The 19594-nt window shown below is 38.9% G+C and overlaps 1 protein-coding gene across 8 annotated transcripts in view; it reads left to right on the plus strand.

Moving 5' to 3' along the window:
- Window positions 1–19594, plus strand: part of Tpk1 (thiamin pyrophosphokinase 1) — a 339523-nt gene that overhangs the window by 245709 nt on the left and 74220 nt on the right. Inside the window, exon 9 of one of the 8 annotated variants that reach the window (XM_071611267.1) lies at window positions 5907–6126. The exons of the other annotated variants lie outside the window; for them this stretch is intronic. Within the exon in view, the coding sequence (XP_071467368.1) occupies window positions 5907–5962 (56 nt within the window). The 3' untranslated portion in view covers window positions 5963–6126. Of the gene's footprint in view, window positions 1–5906; window positions 6127–19594 lie in introns of those variants that run through there. 8 annotated transcript variants of the gene reach the window in all.

Raw genomic sequence — 19594 nt, forward strand, 5'->3', positions numbered from 1 at the left:
TATCGTTGTTAGAGGACATTTGTGATATCGTATCCATTGTGTCTAAGTCTGATATTGGGAATTTTGGAAAAAGGAGGCTCCTGTGCTGTGGGCATGTCTTCACCATCTCCTGGTTGTTCTGGGTCCAGCAGATAAGACAAGTGTGGGGAAGGGAAACCCGCTAAGTAGGAAGAGCTAGCAGCAAAGCCCGGACAAGGTCTGGTAGAAGCTACAATTATATTCTGAACTGACTCTAATCAGACTTTGATTCCTAAAAACATAAGTAGAAATTATTAATATAAATACCCAATGATTCATATTTTAAACACCGGGGAAATCTCAATTTTAGACTTACTCTGTTTTTGAGGTTCCAGTAAAGCCACAATCAGCCCTAAGCATGAGCCCAGGGCCCTGTCCTGGCTACCTTCTTTCAGAACCCAACACACTTCTGCCCCCTTGCAGTTTCTCCACCCTCTTGTGATTTTATTCAATCATACACCATCCTCCACGTGTCTCTAAAAGATTCTCTTCAAGGATTTACTCAAACTACCTCAGTCTTGCAAAAATCTCCTCTCTGCTAGGAAAACTGCTACTTTCTCTGATTTATGAATACATGTTAATGAGTAATGATGAAAAGTTGGATTTCCTTCCTAGATAACCTTGGTGAGTTTTCTGGGGTTTACAGGTTGCTACTCTAAGTAATAAAAATCAAATGTCACACACCATCTTTTAGTATTATACACCCAGTTCATCAGAGGTGGCAGCACATGGTACAAATAGAGAGGTGTCAACTCCACACATTCCTGAAGTCTTTAAAAGAATGGGACCAGTATGAACAATTGCAATAATAACATTCAGATGGCATTTGACATTTTATTTTTATGCAGTACACTAAATCTTACAATAGTCTTATAACAGTTTGAATTGTCCCCATTTTTCAAATGAGGAAAGAGCAATTCGTAGCGCTAATTAGTAAATTGTCCATAATTAGGGAAATGAACTTGAAATACAGAGAAGTAAACATAAGGAAAGTGGTAACTGTGGACAGGAAATGAAGAGACTCTGGAAAGAAGAGAAAGTGGGTGGTAAGAAGAAAAATAAAATTCTGTGGGACAGAATAGAACTTGTCTCCTGTTTTGCTTAAGAAACACGTTAAATGGAGTTGACTTCCATTTTCCCAGGCCTCTCGTTTATAACACTCAAATTGAGATCAAAATTATGTATTCATTGTTCATTCTTTTGTATTTCCTCAAAGAAATACAGAAATAAATGACAGAAGGAAATAATGTCTTAGTATTGACTAAAAGGGACACTGCTCTCCTAATTCAAGTGAAAGAATTTTGAAAGAAAAGGAATATGAGAAAACAGTCTTGAAAGATTTTTCATCTTTTTGAAGAATAAAATTGTATTAAGTATATATAAGTACCAGGGTTTTCTGCAGGAGTTCTCTATGAAAAATCTTAAGTAATTTAAGGGACCCTAATAAGGGGCCATTTTATGCATATGTAAAATTAAACTTGCTAATAATGTATTTTGCGGACAAACACTCTTACTGCTCAACTCCATTAAACTCAGAAAGTGATGCTAATTCCATTGTCACAGAGCAGCTGTGGCTATACCCATGTAGGTCGTGACCTCTCCTAAGCTGGTGCCACTAATATCTGAGATGTTTCATATTTTCAGATATGTTTGTTATTTTAATTATTGATTTTCCAGCTCAGTGCTTTAAAAAATAAAAAACACTCTGAAACTGTGACATCAGTATTTCCTATCTGCTTCAAGGATATTGTCTTTTGTTTCCTAAATCTTCCATAATCATTGATTCACTCACAATTGAATTAAAATGCTAAAATTTTCTCATAAACTGGATATACAGTGGCTTCAGGGAGCAGCACTAGGCATTGAGCCCAGGGACACTCTGTGCACTGAGCTACATCCCCAACCCTTTTAATTTTTATTTTTGAGACAGTATCTCACTAAGTTTCTGAGGCTGCCCTTGAACTTGTAATCCTCCTGCCTCAGTTTCCTGAGCAGCTGGGATTACAGGTGTAATTTTAACCATCTTCCCCAAGAAATATGTTAACTGAGGTCTACCCCCAAAACCAATTTCATATCATAAAGGTTTGCTCCTATTTTTTCCATAAAAATTCATTTTTTTTCTTAGATTTAAGTTTTAGGTCCATTTTAACTTAATTTTTATGTAGAATTAGGTAATGGTCAAAGATTGGTGTATTGATTTTTGCAAAAAAAAGTCAGCTGAGATTTTGATACAGACTGCATGATTTCTGTAGCTGGCCATCTTAACAATGGTAAATCTTCCAGTCCATGAACACAAAATGTTTTTTATTTAATTAGATCTTTTAAAATTTATTTTCATATTTTTAAAGTATTAGCTTTGCAATTCTTTTATTAAATTAAAATTTAAGTATTATATTATTTTTGATGTTGTGGTGAACAGAACTGTGGTGTTTTGTTGTTTTTTGTTCTAGTACTGGGGATTGAACACAGAACACTTACCCACTGAGCCACATCCCCAACTCTTTTTATTTTTTATTTTGAGACAGGGTCTCACTAAGTTGCTTAGGGCCTCACTAAGTTGAGACTGCTTTGAACTTGTGATCCTCCTGACTCAGTCTCCCTAGCCACTGGGATTACGGGCATGCACCACCTTACCTGGGGTAGAATTGTGTTCTTAATTACATTTTCAGATTGTTACTTGTAGATGAAAATAAATATGATTGTTTTTTATATTAACTGAGCTCATATCTCACAACCAATTTATTGGTATTAATGGTTTTTCAATGGATTTTTTGGAGTTTTCTCTATTCAAGATCATGTTTCCGCAGAGGTAGTTTGAATAATTCTTTTCAAATCCAGATGCCTTTTGTTTCTATTTTCTTGCCAAATTGCTGAGGCTAAACCATCTAGTACAATACCAAATAAAAACAGTGAGAGTGGACATCATTTCTTGGTCATGATCTTTGAAGGGAATCATCCAGCATTTCGGCATTAGGTATATATTTTCCATGAGTTTTCTTGGTCGTCTTTTATAAGATTAAGGAAGTTCCATTCTGTGCTTAGTTTCTTGAGTGTTTTTCATCATGAAAGAGTACTCAATTTTTTCAAATGTGTTTTTCTGCACCTATTGAAATAAGGATGTGTTTTTTTTTTATTCCATTGATACAATGTATTATAGTGAGTGAATTTAAGATATTAAATAAGCATGCTAGCCTGAGATGGGTTCCACTTAGTCATGATGTTCTTTTAATACGTTGCTTGATTGGACTCCCTAGTATTTGGTTGAGGATTCTTGCATCCATATTCCTAAGTGAAGCTGTTCTGTAATTTTCTTCTCATATGGTCTTTGTCTATTCTTAGGATCAGGATAATATTGACATCTACTCCCAAAGTCCAGACACTTAAGAGTGAAACTAGAGAAATCAGTCAAGACAGCAATAACAAAACACAAGTAAAGAAGATCTGGCTGACAGGGTGCAGACTTGAGGAAAATATAGTGCAAAGGGAATTCTTGTTGCAATATAGAAGATTCTGATGTCTGGTGATAGTTTTAAATATATGTTCATGGATCCTGACCACTTCCTTCTTCAGGGCTGGCAATGTCATTACTTTTCTCTTTCTCTGACCTCTTTTCCATTGTCAAAACTTTTTCTTTGATTAACTCTGAAGCATCCCTATTTTAAGGAATTTGAGACTACATCACGACTACCTAGATAATCCAGGATGATTTCTCCTCAAGGTTTTCAATTTACTCATATCTTCAAAGACACTCTTGCCACTTACATAACCTAGTAACAGCTTACAGGGATTATAGCATGAATGTTTTGGGCAGACCATTAATTCAGCCTGACATATCAGGTCTACAATCAGTGAATTTAACAGTTTTCTGAAATAATACTTCTTGAATACAATTGTTCTGTCATTGAATCTTTAGAATGACTGAAAATTGACGCATGAAGACAATTTATATTCTTTTTGAGAAAATGTATCTCCATGCTGTCATCCACCTTGGTCTTACCTAGCATGGTAAAGACTCAAGATAAACAAAAACTAAATTATGCAGACATGTTTTATTTGGGGCCCATATAAGACAATGAGGGGGACAGTCTTCATTCAGCCTGGTTCTGTTCTCCAACTTTGTCAGTTTTCAGTGCTCTGACAAAAGTTTCTGACAAGGAACAACTTAGAAGAGGAAAAGAATATTTTGGCTACAGTTTCTGAAGTTCAGTCCACGGTTGGCAACTCCATTGCTCTGGGACTGAGGTGGTGCCGACACTTCATGGCAGAAGGGCATTGTAGAGGAAAGCCGCTCACCTTGGGGCAGACGGGAAGCAGAGAGAAAGAGGGAGAAGCCAAGGGTTCAAGACAGAGTCCCCAAGGGCATTTCCCCAGAGACCCACTTTCTCCAGCCATGCCCCACCTACCTATAGTTACCACCCATTTACTTCATTTAAATTATTAACCCATCGAATGGGTTAATCCACTGATTAGGTTGTAGCTCTCATAATCTAATTGTTTTAGCTTCAAACATGTCTGCATTAATACAGAAACTTTTAGAGGACATCCCATATCTAAGCCATAATACCTCCTCTAAGTTACTCTTATCAGGAGTTTTGGTCACAGCAAGGAAAAGCTGACTTAGAGTTCCTACTCAAGATTAAAAGCTGTACCAGAGTTCCTACTCAAGATTATCCAAGTGTATATTCTGATGCTTGGGAACCATGAAAAAGTTGGAGGGTTTGCTTAGGCCAGAGATAAAGCTCCATTCCCCTGTGGGTTGTAACTATTTTTTTATTAGTCGTATTTCTTCTTTCTAATCTTTTAAGTTTCCTCTCTTGTTCAGCCTCTGAGGCTGTGCTTACATGAGAGACTGGTAACTTTTTACCAGCCACAGGCAATAATCCAATGTGTGATTAAGACATTGAGAAAACAGGAGGCAGAAAGTTTGACTCTCCCTTGTAGCTTTTATAACCTCATATCCTTAGAATCTCAGGAACCAAAAGGTCCTTAAAGTTCAGCTGAAGAGTCATTGGTTACTTTACTGAATGCACACACACTATCAAAGCATTTGTAGTTACACGATTGCCACTTTAATTCCCAGCTCTTACACACACACACACACCACACCAGTGCTAAGGCAGAACAGAAGTCTGGATTTCCTTACTGTCTATGGTTTTAGACCATGAAATTAACAAGTGCTGAATATTAGCATTCGAAAATGATTGCACATGTTGATAATCAGAGGAAACCATAAGACCCAGCTTTTATGAAATGGACCAAGTTTGGGGACAGTAGAGTTGATAGGCAGTGGAATCACTTCTCGAGTTAGAAGAATACAAGGAGGAACAGTACTATTTTTTAGATTACCTCATTCTGTAGATTTTTTGAATATTATATTTGTCAGCAAATTTTATATTTTCAGGCATAGAAGACTAATGACACACAGGCCACTACAAAGTAGGATTAAATATATATTTCATTAACTCAGCTCTAGTTCCATTTTCTGTCTTAAGATTTAAATTAGACATGAATGATTTCTCTTCTTTTAAGTCCTTGCCCTTGTGTGGTTCTGCTAAGAACACGGAACCAACAATAATTTACTGTATGTCATAGTAGTCCTGCTTTGTTTTTAGAAAACTCCCAACAATCTGACAAACACATTTGTTATGGTTGATTCTGGGCATTTAAATATGAAAACAATTAACGTGCATTTGTAGAGAATATGACGAATGGGAGTTTGTGTGCAGGCCAATATTTCATTGGCCTGCACTCAAGAACACTATTACAGTTCAGGTTTGCCTCCCAGTTGTTTAAATGAGTTGATTTCCCAGTATTTATGTGGGCAGGTTGACGGATGAGAATGACTTTGGTGGAAGCTCAAGAGTCCCTTTCTATTTTCCCTCCTCCAGGTTTCATTTTTGTGCTGATTCAGATGTGGGCTGTGTGCATTCAGCCATCCAGTTAATATATTGAGACAAGAAAGCAATAACTTTGGTGATTACATGAATTGTGGAAAAAGAATCAAGGGGTGCAGTAGATAAACTTTTACTATGGGAATAGTGCATTGGGTAGAATTTTCTCTGGACCCAAATAATGATACTTTGTATTCTTGTATACTTTCATGGATCCCCCGTCTTTTCTCTAGACTCTTTCTTATTTGTATAACATCAAGTTTTTTATTAATGTAAAGTAAGTATTATTATCCCCACCTCATACAGAAGAAAACTAAAACACAAGATGTTAAATAAATTATCTGAATTCATTTTTTCTGACTCAGTCCTCTATGTACATAAAATTGATTGATCGCTAATAATAGGCATATCTATTTTTAAAAGCTTTGGACATGATGAAATAACTTATCTCAAACGAGTTTTCTCTGAAACTGGGCAGGTTCAAAGCACAGGAGATAGAGAATAAGCACCTTACTAATTAAAATCCTGCTGTAGGTGCCACCTAAGATGCTCCTTTGCACTCTGTGAACTTCAAATGCACAAGTCAGTGTGCCTGTAGATTGCAGGGGGTGTCATTTAAATGGAACTCAGGCTCCGTGTGATAGTTTATTTCTGGGGTGATTATAAACCAAGTGTTGCCATTCATCATGGTTCTCAAGGAACTTGTGGCAAGTAGTTCCACAGGAAAAAAAAAAAAAGAAGTATTTAGCATTCATGAAAGGAACAAATGGTTCAACAGGGTTTTGAGTGCCTAGAGATCCAAGGGAGAAAAAGAAAGAATAATAATAATAGAGTTCAGGATGGTTTGGTTACAGGAGGTTGAAACTGCAGTCAGGCTTCTCAGCAGTGAGCTGCCACTTTCTCCCCCAGGTTCTTTGAAAGTCAAATTGTGAAAAAGCTGAAAATATTTGGAGGAGAGTAGGTTTAAATTAAAAGGAGGAAGGATCAAATTGGGGAAAGACCCAGGATGGAGACAAAAGCAGAGGCGTGTGCACCAGAATGCTGTCATAGTTATGTGCAGAGTATGAATCTCTGAAGCCCAAATAAGGTTTGCATGAAGTAAATGCTCACATAATAATAAAATGCATTCTTCTGTACTTACAGGGAAAAACTCAAGGTACAGATTACATAATGAGTAGGTGAATTCTCAAGCTGACAGGATACAACACCAAATTAGTCAAACTGAATCAAAAAGAGGAAAGAAATCTCTGACTTTGAGAAGTTTTATAAAACAGTGCATAAAAGAGAACAGCTCAATGCTATACGCCCCTTGACAAAATAAATCTCTAGAGGTTATTCCTTAACAAATAACTTGCCTTCTCTGACTGTAATTTCTATCTTAGTTTCCCTGAAATGTAGCAGGAAAAAGACATGAAACATTTGCTTCAGTTAGTAATACGGAGGAAAGATGACAGTAAGGTCAGTTCTGAGTCAGTGACCAACAGTGGGTGCAATACTAGGAAGTTACCTGGATTCTCGTGGGAACGAACAGGAGTGGTAGGTGATACCTAAGGGTCCCCACAGTTTGGAATTGTGCCTCCGAAGCCACAGAGAGAAGGACAGATCATAACTTCCAGGAGTTGATTTTCTAGGGAGACATCCCTGTCCTCCTTGGTTTTTATGTGGTGGCAGTGCAGAGTTCCCATGAGAAGCAGTTACAGGCGGAGACACAGGGAGGCGGTGTCAGAGGTTGGTGCTGCTTATACCCTTCTGGTAGGTTCTATGTGTTGTGCTATAGTTCACTGTATAACAGGAGCTTTAAACACTGTCCTGTGCTGTTGTGTTCACAGCTAGGATTAGGACTCTAGAACCGTTGCTCATTTTACCCGAGTCACAGCTGAAGCACACTGGTCCGTCACTGAAATACCTCAATGATAATTCACCAGCCGTGTCCAGATTCCCCGCCACTCCAGTGCCAACAGCCCCGGCGCTGTCTCCTCAACACAGTCAACAGGTTGCATGTTTGGCCTTTTTCACTCATCTGTTCTCTGGACCACATTTAATTGCAAATTAAAAACTTTTCTGTTGATCACCCTTAAATCTGAATTTTTTTTTTCTCCATGTATGTGTGCCTCGAGTACAACTTGGGAAAAAAAAAATTACCAAACTAAGAAGGCATTCTGATTTTTTCTTTTTACCAGCTAGAAATGATAGCCCTTTTTTTTTTAAAAAAAAAAAAAAACCATTTAGAGAAGTACTTATGTGCAGTGTACAAGTGGGAAAAAAAAAAATCTTCCAGGAAAGAGAAATTCACTGCGGGCAAGAAAAATTTGACATATAAAGTACAAACTGAAACCTGTGTGTTTCTATTGACTTATACTTCACCAAAGGCTTATTTTCCTTAAGTAAGAGTAAAGAAGTTTTATTTCCTACTGCTGTAGTTACATGGTGCACGTTAAATGCCCTGGGAATTAAGTAAACTGGGCTCATCCCTGTAGGTGGATACAGTAATACAGCTGGGGGGATCTGATTCCTGCTCATGGAGCAAAGTGGGTAAGGACAGCATCCCCGGAAGCCTCCCCCTCCTGGCTCGCTGCCCCCGCAGTTAGGATGCACATACAGCTACAGTTCTCCCCGACGATACTATCAGGTTCTTTTTCTTTAAAATGAATGATTTTGTACTAAACTCAAAAGTTCTTTTCACCTGTTACATTAGTCTTCATCATTATTCTCAATGTAATATTGTGCTATTTTAGTCTGTCCTTCTGAGAGCCAAAGAACAGACATTTGACTTCCAACATTTCCTCCATAATACAGGGCCCCACTCCCTGTTATTCACCCCAATATGTTCTTTAGCATTTCCCCCAGCTTCAAGGCCCATGCAGGTCACACTTTTCATGAATTTCCCCTAACTAAATGCAAGTTCTCTTTCCTTTAAACCCCTGAAGTGTGCCATGATACCAGCCAGTGCGGTTCTTTGTGCATATTTCCTATTCCCTTTATTTACTACAGTGCCTCTGCCTCCAGGACTTAGTGCTTGTCTTGTCATCTGTGCCTCTTTCTAGTTGTCTAGAATAGTGTCATGCATATTTTATGTCATTAGCAACACTTTTATGTGAGCAAGTGCATTTTACCCATGTGAATCTGTAAGTGAACAGAATCGATTGCACAATGGCAAAAGAAAATGAAGCAAGGGTTTTGTTTTTATTTATAAAATCATAAATCTTTAAGGCAACTAAAATAATAAAGGATAGGTCAAATTTTAATGGTAGAATATATTTATAAACATTGCCAGAAATTTATATGGTTTAAAGTGAAATAATCGAGAATATAGATACAAAAGGGAGTTTGTGGGTATGTGCATGTGTATCTGTGTGTCAAGAGAGGGGCTGATAGTGAGGGGCAGTGGAGGAATCTGAAAATCCCCAACTCATTTGAGGTATTTAAAGTTTCAAATGAATCCTCTGCTCCCTGAAATGTTTTTTTTTTTTTTAAAGCTCATTGCTGTGAACCTGAGTCAATGTCTAAGCATTCATTTAGACTCCCCTTTTAGATGTTGAAAATGGTAAGCAAACAAACACAAAAACCCTCTCATTTGAGGGCAAGTATCATTATAAAAACAAAAGCTAATGAAATTGTCTCTCTCATTAGTGTGTCTTTTATTCCTGAATCTTATAGTATTTGCTTTGCAAAAAGAAAGAAAATAGCAAAACCCCAGTTCTGCTTACTCTACCATTTCCTATGGGGAGTTCTTAACCATATAATGTAAGTGTAAAAAGTGGGCTTTTGTTTGTTCCAATTATTTTGTATATTTATTTTAATCTACACCTGTCGCGACCCCTTGCCCGCAAGGAAGACGCAACTCAGGAATCTTCTTTCAGCAGTTTATTCAGGTCCCTGATATTTCTTCTTCTCTCTCTTGGATGCCCCTCCCAGCCTTAATAAAGCATCTCAAGCCCCAATGCAAAGCTGCCACGTGGAGCTTTCTCATAGGGTGATAAAGGATTACGTGCCAACTCTCCAAAAAAGGAGTTGTTTATCACAGGCCACAGTGGAAGCCGGCGCCATCTTCTAATGGCGGCCACGGTCTATAGGAACGGCTCACCACATACACCTGTACTTAAGTTTGTGAGTCCTTTGGGTTTTGCTCCCTTTTCTACTTAGAAAGATCCTTAATGCTAGATGTTTAACAGACATTGATTAATAATAGTAAGATTCCTTATCTGAGTGGCTCCTTCCCTCATTTCTATATTTAGGCCTTGCACATTTCTGTAGCACTATCAACTAGAGGAGTAAGTAACTGAGAATGGGGTTACTTAATGTTGGGTAAAAAAAAATTGTAGATCCTGATAAAAGGTAGACGATTGTGAGATAGGCAGGAGGAGAAAAGGAAGAAGCTGCCACTTGGAGAGGACTCATGAATTTGATCAGATTCAAAAGAGATCCAAATGGTTGGATTTTACAAGAGGACTAGTTTTGTCACTGTTGAACATGCAGAAGAATAGTAGCATAGTAAGGACAGAAGACAGATTTCTATTCTTTAAGGTGGTTAGAGGGTGCTTCTGAGGGTACAAGGACAGTGCATTTATTAAGCTTTTTCAAAAAGGTTTATCAGCAGTTCAGGAAGATACATAGAAAAGGAGGTTTAATTATCCAAGAGGTCGTCAGGTCCAAGGTGAAAAAGAGTCTGTTTGTGTTAAAAGACCAGAAGGAACCAAGCAACTCCAGAGACCGAGGGACGGGTAGAAGGGATGGGGAGAAGCTGCTGAAGTGTGGATGTGGCATGCGCGGAGAGACTGGAAGTGGGAATTTGGGGAGGAGCTAGAGAGAGGTCTATTCAGGTCCACCTGGAGACTGGAGAGCAGGAATGAGATGAGAACGCTGAATTGGGTGTGACCATGAAGACGTTCACAGAAGTCGGCGTTCAGGACAAATGCCGCGGGTATGGGACTGGGCGAAAGTTAAAATTTGGTGAATTTAAAGCACTTGTCAAGGAGAGTGGATTAAAAAACTTTCTCATTAAATTTGAACCCCAAGAACTAATTGTTGAAAACAAAGGATTCTTCAATTCCAGATGTCTCCCTAGCAGATAGGAAATAGTGGACAGGGTGGTTTGGGACCACTGGTTGGGCAAGGGTGGCCAAGGTAGCAGTTCTTAAGTGTCCCAGTATATCTTGATCCACTGTATGTCAGGCCCCAAATAATTTGTAAGCATAAGTACTCATGATTTTGATTTGTTTAGTTCATTAAAACAGGTGAAATTTCACTCTTAATGCCTCTCACGGGTAACCCAGCCTCTTCTTTGGATTGGAAAGAAGCCTGCGGAGGGAGAGGCAGGCCATGGGAAGTGCACCCCCATCATCTGTGGGTGCCTCATTACCTATTCAGCCACCACCACTACCAATCACAATTTTTACTCAAGAGTTTCGTAGTTCCAATTTTATACCTAGCTGTGCTTTCTCATTCATTGTACCCTGAATAAATTTCTAATAAGGAGGGAATGAAAGTGCATCAGTAACTTCATCACACTTGTGCCTAAAAATCTAGAAACTTGGGGCAGGGAGCAGGGTCAATTGCCATATTAATCAATGTTCCCAAGCAAATTAAGATAAATTTAAGATAAGTTTGTTACCTAGAAGTCAATAAATTTATTTTATCTACATCATCTTTCATTAAAAAAACAACCTGTTTTTGCTTGGTCTGGTCTGGGTTCCGTCTTCTTTTTGTCTCTAAGCTGTGTCTAAATCATCTTATCATGATCCTTAGCTTTAAGGACATCTAAATGCCACTATTTCTCAAACATATACTTCTACCGCTGCCCTCTCTACCTGTTCTTCATTTGCACCAAGATTCCTGGAATATAATCGGCACCCCAGTTCAGAAACCCCATATCCTTTATTTGTATCTTATCCCTGCTGCTCAGAAGAGAAGGTGCGGGAGTTGTCATTTGGCATATCTTTGTTGAATGAATGTCTAAGAACCTTGTCTAACCTCACAAAACCACTGAACAGACAACTTGATTTTGTTTCACCTGCTTTTCTTTCTGCATCCCACGTTCCTGTGTAGGTGACATAAACAAGCATCATCTACAAGTTGCTCAAAGCAAAAGCTCATTCTCCCTTTCTCCCATCTCCTCAGTCATGAGTCTACTGTGATCCCAGTCCAAGCCATCTCCTTATCTCTCCTGGAACCCTGCCGCGTCTTCCTAAGAAGCATAAAGCAACCCAATCTTTTTAACTCCAAAGTCAGTCTCTGCCACTCCCCAGTTCAGAACCCTATAATGGCTTGCCTGCATATTTGGAGTGAAAGCCACTCTCCTGCTGTGTCTCACAGCCCCATCTCCAGCCTGGAGGCCAATCCTCTCTCCCCCACTCAACTCCAGTCTCACCGACCTTTAGTTCCTGCCATAACCCTATGTACTCACTGTTTCCTCTGCCTCAAATTCTAGTCCTCCTCTCTTCCAGTGTATCTTGTACACTGTAGCATTTCAGTGTCAATGTAAATACTGGTTCCCTGGTTTCTAAGAACCAGGTCTAAATTAGCATGGTACCTTCGCCTCCCAACACAGCACTCTACAGCACGTCACCCTGTTTTATTTTCTTCATTGCAGTCATTGCTGTTTTTTTTTTTAAATCATTTTGTGAAATCATTGTCTGTCTTCCCCTCACTAAAAGTTAAACTTCATGAGAGCAGCAGCATTGCCTGTCTAGTTCTCTCCTGTATCATGAACAATTAGAGTGGCTCCTGAACAGAGCAATCACTGAGCACATATTTACCGAATGAAAGAACTCCTCAAACAGATTACTGCACCACATTGACTGCTCAGGCTCTGGACCACTTGTCCTGAGTTAAAAACCAAAAGGTTTCCAATGGGATTGAGTCAGATGGCAAGCACTAACATGAGATCAACAGGAAAGAAGGATTCGCTTACGGTTTGGCCTTGTGGCCTTCATGTTTGAATTGCATCATTAAGAATGAAAGCGTAAGCTGCTTTCTCCCAGGAAGAAACAGGAATAGTGGGCATTGTGACAGAACAGGAAGTTGAGATGGAGAATGTACGGTGGCATGGCTGGGACACTAAGCTGGACCAAAATTTAGAGGATCTAGAAGCAGTTGAACCTAGGATGGAATCAGATACAAAACCTGACATGAATCTAGGATGGTCACTTTTGCCATGGGAGATTTCCTTTCTGTCTCACAATAAGAGTAGCTGAGATGTCCTTTGAGAGATCCTTTACAACAAAAGTCTTAGAGACACCCTGTTCATCATGGAGACACAGTTCTGTTGTGTCAAAAGTGTTTTTCCTTAAATTCAGGAATTGTTCATATGGGGGAGCCCACCAGCAGGTGATAGGCTCCGAACTCCAACCCATAATAAAACCAAATGTTTCATATTCTTAGATTCATTTCAGTCATCCATAGCTTAAGAGCTGTACCCTGGAATGGGCCATTTATCTGATGTTCCAAAATCTACAACTTTGGTGTTCTGAGCCCCACCTTGTTTTATAGGCCTCTGAAAGCAGCAATTGCATCTTGAAGATATTCCTTTTATCTCCACCAGATGTGGACTTTAATTTCTCTGAATTTTCAAAGTATGTTTTGAGTATCTAAGGAACTTGTAGCCTTGAGTTGTTAATATTTTCTATAATTGCCTTAGCACCCTTTTCCTAACTGAATCATAATTCCTTAAAAGCAGAAATTAGATCTTAATCATTTTTATACCTGCTAAAACACAGTCACATGCCTTAGACATAAATGGATCAGTGTGAAATTTGGAAAGAGGGAGCTGGGTTAAAATACTTGTTCTGCTACTTAGTAGGTGTGTGACCTGATGACTTACTTCTCTAAGCCTACATTTTCTCATCTCTGAAATTTAAACGGTGAAAAAGAAACTAATAACCGTGTTGTGGACTGTGGAAAGAATTAAGATCCTGCACACATAGTGCTTAGTGCAGAGTACAGATAGTAGATACCATCATAAGGACTCTCAGGGATGCCCAAATGAAAATCCCAAGAGAATCCAAGAGTGGTCCATTCTAAGTGACTGAGATTCCACTACTGATGGCATCCTAAAATATTGACTCTCATGGAGCCAATGAATACTCGTCATACCAAAAGTTCAGCTGTGAATTCAGGCCTATATCCTTAATTAAGAAAAAGATAACAGTGGAAAATCATTTCTGAGTCTTACAAATAGGAAATTGGATTTCCTAATGGGTAATTTAAAATACTTTGGGAGCATAAATACACCTGGAGCACTCAAGCTATAAGTTGGTGACTCAGAAAACAAGGCACAGAATCCTGAGCTACACAGCAGCAAATGGCCACTTAAGCTCTTAAAGAGCAAATTGCAGAAAATAAATTAATTCATTTAAATATGCATGAGGCTCTGAGTGGGGAGTATGCTGGAATGGTGCTGAATGATTTCCTTTGTTATGGTGTTCACAAGTATTCATAATACCTCACTCTGTGCCTTATACCTTGGCGTAGAACAAATTTCAGAATCTTTTGCCTTTTAAAATAGTTTTTAAAGTAACTTAGATTATAAAACAGGGTATTCCAGTCAAAGTACATATTTTACTCGTTGAGTTGGAAAAGTGGATAGTAAGTTTATCATAGTTGGAACCCCCGAGGGAATGGAAAGTGGTTCTGATTATGTTGTTAGAAAAAGGCTTTGCAGAGGCTGGCAGAGATTTGCAGAAACTTCTTAAAAGTTAAACACTTGCCAACTTTTTGCCTAAAATACGTGCAGAGATTCAGCCACCTTCTCGGATAACGTGTGGCACAGCAGTCTCAGCTCTAAGAGTCCGTATACTCATTCATAGACTTTAGGGTGTATTTAGAATATTTATCAGAATTATTGCTCAATTATTTCCAGCTCTCATCAGATCTCTTAATTTTCACTATGGGAACCACAGACACTAAAATCCTGGTATTTTATGTCCTTGCATACTTAAAAACAAGTTTTATGGTTACATAATTGAATAAATAAAAGGAAAAGGGGCTGGGGAGGAGAAGGAGACAGCACCAGCAGCAGGAAACTAGCAACAAAAGGGCTGTAAGACCCAAAGCCACGCCCTATTGCATTTAGCATTTATGGAAGGAGAGGGATGGAAAGAACGTGCTGTTTGCCCTGCACCCCCTGAGCGGCAGAGTGGCTTTCTTTCATGGAAGCATTTCATTTCAAAGCCCAGGAGTGAAGGAGAGCTTGGCCGCAGTGCAAGAGCTGGAACCGAGGAGACCTGAACTATGGACAGGGTGAGGCTCAGAAAAGGACTTGGCAGCCCTGCCTGAGGACAAAAGCAATCAAAAGACTAGCCAAGGTCTATCAGTGAGACGGGCAGGGATATGAACCTGATATTCTGAACATGGAAAAGTATTAAATCTATTCTAAGTCAGTTATGATGCCTGTGTATTTCTGTTTCTGTTATTACAGTAATTTCTATTTTGACTTTGGGCTATGAATAGGATCCAGTCAGGTTGGGTTTTCTTGCTTGTGAGTTTGGAAAAACAGATAATTGTTCACACAGGGTTTAAATAATGTGTAATTTATGTATAAATGTATATATCTCTTTAACTGAATATTTCCTTTGATCCCAAAGACTCATGATTGGTAAGCTCATTCTTTTCTTTGGGGAAGCAAAGATATGTCACATTACAGTCTTTGAAGAGAAATCTTGGAGCAACAATAGAAAGAGAAACACATTTGAGGACCAGTGGCACTCGCTGGAGAGTGTCATGAAGGTCAAGAGAGCCTTATTCAGAGGAGTGGAGACTCTGGAGGTAGGGTGAGATCCCTTCTCCAGGACCATGTTTACAGGCAAAGGGGAGCCCTTCAAACAGAAGTAAATGGTCACCTTTGTATTTTAACAAAGAAGACTCAAACCATCGTATGGGCTAGAGATACAGTAAATAGAATTGTTTTTCTTTTTTCTTTTTTCAAAGTCAGACCATATAGGAAACTATAACCTCATTTCAGGTATCTGAATAAACACTCAAAGGAAGCTTTTCTCACTCATTATAAAGGATAATATCTGTTGAGCACATGCTTTTAAAATGGAGGCTATACTAAATGTCATCTTTTTTTAATATGTACTATTCATCTTTGAAATTATAAGTTCACCTTTCATGACTCCTTATTTCTGAAGAACATTCTCTTCTTTAGGATTTTGATTTGCAGGACTGCTTGGCTCTTCCCAACAAACTAGAAATTGGAAGTGTCTGCTCCTTGTGAGATATGTCAGGTCTTTATGTCGATAATTCATTCTGTCATGTTGGTCTGACCAAACCTGATGACCCAAAGGTTTTCTTTTTAAGACTGATCACCTTTGTTTAAAAAGTGATATACTATATGTACTATAGTGTACTATAATGTACTACAAATAATGTTCTTTAGACATTAGAAAATCATCCCAATTACATACCCACCAATTACTCTCCTGCTCTGAAGCATTTCATACTACCTGATGCTGTTGATGGAAGGATTATTTTGACAGGTAGAATTCAAATATGACCTACTCGAAATGAATCGGCAAATGTGCTCTTATGTAGGTACTAACTACTGATGCTTCTTTAAGGGTATATTGTTTAGTCAGCTTTTCAATGTTATGACCAAAGACCTGACCAGAAAACTTACAGGAGGAAAAGTTTATTTTGGCTCAGAGTTTCAAAGAATCAGCTCATGGTCAAATGAGTGCATAACTCTGGGTCTGAGGCAAAACATCTTGGTGAAAGGGTATGGTAGAGGAAAGTTGCTTATCTCCTGGTAGCCAGGAAGCAGAGAGAGAGAGAGAGAGCTCCTTCACCTGGGCCAAAATATAAACCACAAAGGCACAACCCCAGTGACCTACTTCCTTCAGCCACCCCTACTTGCCTATGGTCCCCATCCTGTTAATCCGTATTAGTGGATTCCCCCACTGATTAGGTGACTGCTCTCATAATCCAATCGCTTCACCTTGGAACAGTCTTGCATTGTTTCACACACGAGCTTTTGGGAGATACCACATATCCAGACCATAATAGCACTAATCCTACGATAAACTGAAAATCAGAATCATCAAGAACTTTTAGTATGAAATACTCCATTACGACATTTTTAGTGATTAACTTGATGCTTAATAGCTCTTCAAGATGTTTTTCTAATCAATGCACATGAGCTATCATCAAAACTAGAATTCCTAATTCTGAGCCCAAACAGTTGGAGACCAACCAAATCAGAACCTTTAATAGGGTTTATAAAGGAAAACCATCAATCATTTATTCTCCCTCCCGAGCTCTGCATACATTATTAAAAATTTTTATCAAAATTTTTATTCTAAAAAGCCTTTTAAGAAATTTGAATTTAAGAAATATTAGCGTGTAGTATTATCTAATCAAAACTTGATTTGTAAGGGTGAATCAGCTAATATATTCATAATTCTACTCCTGTTAACAACTCTGAAATTGGCTGATAATTACTTTAGAATTAGAGGCTCTAATTTGTACATTGGTAATATGTTTCCAATCACCAGCCAATGTAATAACAATAATAAATTATACTTCTCTCTTCTTTGAGATGATGCTGAATCATAATCAGATCAGCTGAAGGTAGGATATTTTCACTAGAGCTGAATGTAAAATTTTCCCTGAATATTAAAACCTTGTGATGTTTCTGAAGATTTGAGGCCTTGTTTAGCACTGTGCTAGACAAGACCTGTCAGTAGTTTTTGGTGGTTTTTATTTCAGTTCAAGTTTATGACGAGGAATTCTTATCGGCTTTATTATCTCTGTCAGCAAAATTCCGAAGTACAGTACCAAACAAAAATGCTTTGTAAACCATTTGAAAGCCCAAAACCTGGCCATGTAACTTTACCCACATTTACCCTGAGCATCTACCTAGTTAACTACCAGAGGCTTCAAACCAAGACTCCATTGCCCCCAGCTACTCCTAAGGTTGTGTTTTCAGTCTACAGAATAAAAGTAAATTAATTACATCACAAATAATTTTAAACATTTCCTTAATTTGCAGAACGCTTTGCTCAACAAAATTTAGCTAGAACCTTAAAGCATAAAGGAAGGTAGATAATTTTCTTGCTTAAAGTAAGTATAATACAAACGCTGTCACCAGGACTTTCCACCATTACCAAAATAAATTCATACTGCTGCATAGCCATATCAGCTCCACTTATGGCCTTTACCTTATATTTCCTACAAGAAATAATGGTAATAAATACTAAGGGAATACCATGTGCTACCTTATGTCAGATTCTGAGTGCTTTCTGCGAACTGTCTCGTGTAATAGGACATCGTTAAGTACTGCTTCACAGGAGGGGGCAACTGAGAGATAGAAATACTACCTTTGTTGCACAGGGTCACAAAGCCTAGGAGTGGTAGATGTCAGAATGTTTTTCTGGCCACCTGACTCCAGAGCCCATGTACTTACCATTAATCTATCACCTTCTATCTAAGGCAAAAGAAACAGAACCAAACCAAACCAAACCAAAACCTTTAATAGGATTTAGGAAAACAGATCTGCTGTGGGGAGACTGACATGCTTGAGGAGAATTTTGCAGAGATTAGTTGCCTGATGCTGTTCTAGCAGGCCCACAGGTGAGGGGTTTTGTTCTCAACTTCGGCCACACACTGCAATTACCTGGGGGGTCTGTAAAAAGAACTGGTGCCTTCATGTCCTGAGCAGAGAGGGTGGATGTACTTGACCTCAGTGTAGCCTCAATGCTGGGTCCTTTTTAAGACTCCTCCAGTGCTTGCCGAGTAGCCACGGCTGAGCAGCACTGCGGCGAAAGCTTTCTGCTTGTTCACGGATCTGCTCACATGGGGCGGAGGTGAAACACGCAGATGAAACGGGCCACCAAAGTGAAATCATCCCAAGTTCTCCTGTAACGGGATTCTTCTTCGATAATATCTTCATATCATTCCCCAGAACCAATAATTCTCTCAGAATTTTCAAATGGGTCTTTAAAATAACAGTCTAGGGGTTCTTGTTCCTTGTACAAGTGTTAAGGACCCCTGGCCTGACACCTTATTTGTGATACGAACAGCAGTAAAAATCTCAAAGTTTGGCAAAGCACTGTTTGGGATGGGAGAACCCAGGACTGGAGATGGGCAGATTCTGTAGAAAGGGAACATCTGTTCGTGTCAATGAGCTGACGTGGTTAAAGAAGCCTGTGCCTCTTGTGGAACTCTTTTCAGGGCAGAAGCCTACCTGTGGCTGTCTCGCTGGAGGGCAGGTCACATAAGGCCTTCCTAAGGGCCATGACAGAGCCCGGGTGATTAACGTCACAGGAGGGACTGACAGCCCTGGAAACTATACGTAACTATAAACACAAGAATGATCTACCATTGAATTGCTGTTTGCCAAGGAGCGTGGCGCTCACCTTTCTGCGACTGCCTGTGCATTCAGTTATATTTCCACCGCACGTAATTAAGCGTATTCACTTGTTTTCTTGGAAACAGCTTAAAATAGATTACATGCCATCATGTGATTTGAATTTCAGAAAACAAAGAGTTGTTTACTGGTATAACACCTCCCCTCTAAAAATCCATAAATTCCTCCTCCGCCAATCCAATTTGGTGTCTCGTATGTATTTTTTGTTAATCACGATTGTTTAGTTCCAGAAACTTCACTATGCTACATGTGAAGAGTGATTGTTTTGGAAACTACAGATTGGACTTCCTAGTGTAGTACTCACCTTACTTTTTCCCTTTCT

Source organism: Marmota flaviventris, chromosome 1 (assembly GCF_047511675.1).
Source record: "Marmota flaviventris isolate mMarFla1 chromosome 1, mMarFla1.hap1, whole genome shotgun sequence".
NCBI lineage: Eukaryota > Metazoa > Chordata > Mammalia > Rodentia > Sciuridae > Marmota > Marmota flaviventris.